At 48.7% G+C, this 5720-nt stretch overlaps 1 protein-coding gene across 1 annotated transcript; it reads right to left on the bottom strand.

Annotated features, from left to right (window-relative positions):
* Positions 1–607: 607 nt before the first annotated feature.
* Positions 608–5406, bottom strand: NEFL (neurofilament light chain). The gene is made up of 4 exons (XM_003212395.5): positions 4303–5406; positions 3414–3538; positions 2211–2533; positions 608–1179 (listed from the first exon to the last, which is right to left on the bottom strand). Exons 1-4 carry the CDS (start codon positions 5350–5352, stop codon positions 1007–1009), a joined length of 1671 nt encoding a protein of 556 aa, XP_003212443.1. The 5' UTR covers positions 5353–5406; the 3' UTR covers positions 608–1006.
* Positions 5407–5720: the final 314 nt, after the last annotated feature.

Genomic DNA, 5720 nt, shown 5'->3' with positions numbered 1-5720 from the left:
TGCTACTGAGCTGCAAGGCTCTGCGTGCCAAGGAGCAGCAATGCAGAGCTTCACACCAGCCCTGCTGCCAAATTTCTCATCCACGGTACTGGAAGCACTCACTACCTGAGGCAGTGAGGACCCCAAGATTTTATGCAAAAATCCATCCAGCTGAACCCGACTGTGGGAAGTGTACAATCACACACTTCTTTTAACCTGGCTTTCTGACTATAAGCAAATTAACAACAAATTAATTTGTAGCATTGGCCCAGTGATTACTTTTGGCATGAATTTCAATTGCATGTATCACCTTCAGCTAACTGATAACAAATGGGTTCAAACTTGACGTTGTTCTGAACTGCCAGGCCTTGCTGCTCTTCATGCTGTTCCTTTTTTGTGTCTGACCACAGGTTTGTTACAGCTTTCTTTGGTTCATGTCAAAAACCTTAAGAGCCCCTGGCAATTTCCTGCTAGAGGAGTTAATGCACGCAGCACTGCTCCACATAGCAGCTCTCAAAGCATATCAGCATGGGATAGAATCCCACCCCAACAAGCAGGTATGAAAGATAAGCACAGTACACCACTTTACCAATATTAAATGCATTAGTGATAGAACACATACAAGGAATCTGTGTAAGCATTTCTGTAACTTTATTGACTAGCTTTATTGCACGTACTTATTGAAGCCTCCATTATTTTACCCACCCAAGGTTTCCATAATTATTTTTAATGCACATTAGAGATAACTTTCATTCCCATGACTTATTTTTTGCCCCCCTTTTTTAATGTAATGATTCTGAATCACCCAAGTAGGACATAACCCCTGAATTCATACGTGTAGACCATGCAGCACTCAGGGAGCAAGCCAGTGAGTGCTCTGCAAGCAGCATACTGATACTCCACATAGAGAGAAACATCATAGATCATTAACTTTAAACCTCAGTGGTCACTGAAATAAATATGTGAGACTGCAATTTTAGCTCAGTCAATCATAGTTTAACTTGATGAGAGCCAGGCTGCCTGGAATTCAAGCCTTTTTCTTCACTTCAGTTTCTTCCTTTCCTGCTGCTTCTTTCTCTTCCTTCTCCTCCTCTCCAGTTTCCTCAGCAGTTTCTTGAGACTCCTCTCCATCTTCAGCTGCTGTTTCTTCTCCTTCCTCCTCCTCACCTTCTTTGCCTTCTTCTGATTCTTCCTTAGCACCTTTCAAAGGCAAGAAGAATTCCACATCTCCTACACTGCTTCAAATCAATTCCCAACCCCAATTCCACACAAGCCAGCATACCTGCACCCTTCATCCCCATGCATGCAGACAACAGCCAACCTAAGCTTGATGGGGCTAGCAGTGGATTTCTGTATGAAAGCAGGGACCTATCTAGGACACATAAAGGTGACAGACAAACCCACACAACCAGCTTACCCCAGATTTCAGATTGAGTTAAACACTTCATATAACTTTTTCAAAAAAATCAGTCCTGAGAAATACTAATTAACTGTAGGCTTATTGTTTAAGCCTTATCTAAATATTTTAGTTCAAAAACAGCTTTTGCTATTGCTCTCCAGCTGGCTCTTCAGCCATTGCTTTACTGTAATGTTAATTAATTTGTGGAATATTTCAGTGGTAAACAATGCTTATCAGATATGTCTAAAGCCAGAGCTACACAACATTCCTTTTCTATTTTATCCTTTAAAAATGAGTTTATTAAATAAATAGGGTGGCAGCAATTGACCTGCATGGACTTTGGTTAAGAAAGCAAGAAAACTACCAGGCAACAGAAACTGCTGTCTGCTGAACCCAATGGTTATGCCCACAGACATCAGCTAATGGCCCATTCTTCCAGGCACTCTGATAACATTTCAGGATTTTTCTTTCTTTTCTTACAAGGATATCTGTAACAGCTGAACATTGCTTGCTGCCAGATGAATACAGCATTACCTGCTTTTAATGTACTCTCATCTCTTAGAAAAACAGAATGGAAACAACCAGCAGTTTCCAAGGGAATACAATCAGCTCTGTAATGTCTGCTATTGAACATTTACCTTACCTTCTGTTCTAAATTCAGCTATTCTTGCTCAAATACTATGGGCTTCATCTCTCCAATCTTTGTTTATGAAGGGGTAGTGAGAGAGTTCTACTCATTAGAGCTAACTTACAGAATTTTGGGGTTTTGTTTTAGCCCGACATAAGCAGGGTGAAGCATGGAAGAGAAGGCTTTGAAAGAAGCTGTAAGTACCTTCCTCCTCTTCTTCAGCCTCTTCACCTCCTGCTTCTTCCTCCTCACCTTCCTCTTTCTCTTCCTCCTCACCTTCCTCTGCAGGGGCTGCCTTGGCTTCTCCTGCTTTAGCAGCTTCAATTGTTTCCTCTATTTCAATCTGTTCTTCCTGGACATGACTAGAGTAGTATGTGGGGAAGGAACGGGTTGTCATCAAGTAGGAGGTGGACTGCAGCCCGCTGTAGGCAGACCTGCCAAAGGTGGGGGCAGTCTGGGTGTAGCCACTGGTGATGCTTCCAACACTGGTGAAACTGAGTCGGGTCTCTTCACCTTCCAGCAGTTTCCTAGCAGAAAAAAAGCAAGCAGATGTATTGCTACGCTGCAGCGTACAGCAGACTCAACTATCAGCCAATATGCTTTGAGCAGCACAAGCCCTAGAGACTGCATACTTGGGAGTGCAAATATAACCCCAGTAATGGTGTAGCAATAGCAGCCTGATCTTCTAGGGAGAATTTTAAAGCTTCAGAGATGTGTGTTACTTTGGAATTAGTAATTCCCATTGGGAGAAATAATTGGGAAAACACCCCCAGGGTTAGGTTTCTGCAACAAGTGTAGATATAGATGTGTTTTGATAACCTATGTTGTTCCAGAGAACAGCATGGATGCAACAGCTCTGTGCTTACAGTTAACTGTAAGACAAGATTTATAGCCACCTTCAGTATTCCCTTTGTGGCACTCATAGAAACCATTTCAGCATTTACAATTGCTACTGGTATCAGGGATGATTTTTTTTTTTTGCTATTTAAAAGCAATTCTTGGCTTAGCAAGACAGTTTGTGAGTTAGAAAGAAATCCCGTTGTTAAAAGTATCTAAGGGATTTCTAGTTCTGAGAACAAAGCCACCTATATTAACAAGTCTTAATGACGTAAAAACATTTTAGAGTGAAGAGATTTCTGAGCTCCTAGGTACAGAACACACTTACACAGCTGAGTTCCTAATTCTGTATGCATATATATGCATAGTATGATGTGCATGTTTGCTATGCAGCACAGATTTTGCTTAACACAAGCTGTTACCTTAAAAGCTCTGCTTCTTCCAAACAGAAAGCCAACGAGAAAATCTGATTAAATTCTGCTCTCTGCTAGAGAAAGGCTAAGTAGAAGTAACCATAGAAAGGAGAACCTGACCCGTGTTATGATTTATTGAAACGCATCCCCATCATACCTGTATGCAGCAATCTCAATGTCCAGGGCCATTTTCACGTTGAGCAGATCCTGGTATTCCTTTAGGTACCGAGCCATTTCACTCTTTGTGGTTCTCAATTCGTTCTCTAGTTTGTTGATTGTATCCTGTTGGAAGGAAGAACACAGCAATGCAAAGACCTTTGTCTAGCAACAACGTCCTTGCTTGCAAGCAATTTCAGCACCCTCATCACTTCACCTTCCTGTAGAAGGAGAACAGCTCCAAATTCCAAATTGCACAAAGCAGCACCGCTTAGCAATGCCCACCTCAATGACATCTTCAACCCCTACATCTCTATCAATAGCTTTATTCCCTATCATTTAAGGAATAAGATTTCCTATGATGCAAGGGCTAAACCATTCATGAGCTGTGCATGCTTCATTATTTGACATCTGCGCTTCCCCCTCGTGCTTTTTCTAACTTTAAGTGAATCCACTGCAACTCTGTTATTTGAAGAATGAAGCATCTATGAGCTGCATATGCCTCACTTTATTTCTGACCTCTATGCATTCCCCTTATGCTCTCTCTAAGCTAAGGCTATTTTCAAGCCAATTTTGATTATTGATTATTTAAGCACCAAAGCATCCATGAGCTGTGCACGCTTCGCCTTATTTCTAACACCTATCCCCAGCGTTACCGGGATATTTTAAGTGAATTTGTACTAATTCTCTTATTTAAGGGCTAAGGCTATGTGTAAGGCTTTGTTTTGCTGCTGGTTCTGACGCTCGTGCTTTCCCCCTTATGCTTTTTCTACCTTTCGGGCAATTTCTAAGCCGATTTATAGCAGCATCCTCACGGCCCACAACCACAAAGCGGCACGATGCCACGAGATAACGCTACGCGGCCGCATCCCCCGCCCCCCGCCCCCCACCTGCAGCGCGGAGATGTCGGCGCTCTGTTTCTCCTCCAGCTCCTGCAGCTGCTTCTCCAGCGCCTCGTTCATGCCGCGGGTGGCCTCGATCTCCAGCGTCTTGGCCTTGAGCAGCCGGCGGCTCTCGGACACCTCGTCCTTGGCGGCGCGGACGGCGTCGGTGTTCTTGGCGGCGCTTTCGCTGAGCACGGTGAAGCGGCTGCGGAACCATTCCTCGGCGTTCTGCATGTTGCGCGCCGCCAGCTTCTCGTACTGCGCGCGGATGTCGCGCAGCGCGGCCGACAGGTCGGGTTTGGCCGACACGTCCATCTCCACCGACAGGTGCGCGTACTGGATCTGAGCCTGCAGCTCGGCCAGCTCCTCCTCGTGCACCTTCTTGAGGAAGGCCAGCTCGTCCAGCAGGCTGTCCACGCGCTTCTCCAGCTCCGCCCGCGCCAGCGCCGCCTCGTCCGCCCCTTTGCGCACCTCCAGCAGCCGGGCCTCGGCGTCCTCGCGGCTCAGCACCTCCTCTTCGTAGCGAGCCTGCAGCCCCCTCAGGGTCTCCTCCAGGCTCTCCCTCTCGCCCTGCAGCGCCTGCTTCTCACTCGTCGCCTCCTCGGCGGCCAAGCGCAGCTCGCGGATCTCCTGCTCGTAGAGGGCTCTGAAGCGGGACGGCTCGGCGTGCTTCTGCCGCAGCACCAGCAGCTCCGCCTCCAGCACTTTGTTCTGCTGCTCCAGCTCGTGCACCCGCTCGATGAAGCAGGCGAAGCGGTCGTTCAGGTCCTGCAGCTGGGCCCGCTCCTGGCTGCGGATCGACTTGAGGTCGTTGCTGATAGCGGCCACCTGGCTCAGGTCGAGGCTGTCCACGGAGTGCAGGAGGGAGCCCGAAGCGCTGGAGGTGGCATAGCTGCGGCGCACCGACACGGAGGAGACGGGCGCGGAGAGGCTGGAATATGCCGAGCGCGCCGAGCTGTAACCGCCGCTCCGCATCGCGGAGACGTGCAGCCGCGGGCTGTCGGCGTAGCGCCGCTTGTAGGAGGGGAAGAACGGGTCGTAGCCGTACGAGCTCATTGTTGCGGGGGGCTCGGCGAGGGCTCTGCGGATCGGCGCCGCCCGAGCGCCGCTATTTATGGGCGGGGAGGGCGGGAGGAACGACCGCCGGGCGGGGCCGGGGCGGAGCGCTGCGGGCGCGGCTGTGGTGTTGGTGGGGGTCTGTGATGCTCTGAGATGGTTTCTTCGGTCCGGTGTGTTCGGTCTGGTGCTCCCTAGAGAGAGGGCTGAGGCGGGTGGGCTGTCTTCAGGCTCCTCTGGGGCTTCCTTCACCTCGCAGCTCTCTTGCGCTCGCCCCACACCTGCCCCGCGCCGCCTCCCTCAGAGCTGTGCCGCCATTTTCTCTCCGTTCTCCCCTTCGCGCCGCTCTGACGGAATCCCGGGGTTAC

The sequence above is a fragment of the Meleagris gallopavo genome, chromosome 24 (assembly GCF_905368555.1).
Source record: "Meleagris gallopavo chromosome 24, MGAL_WU_HG_1.1, whole genome shotgun sequence".
Classification (NCBI taxonomy): Eukaryota; Metazoa; Chordata; class Aves; order Galliformes; family Phasianidae; genus Meleagris; species Meleagris gallopavo.
The sequence above is the reverse complement of the archived record's forward strand: the minus strand, read 5'-3'. Positions and strand labels throughout refer to the sequence as shown.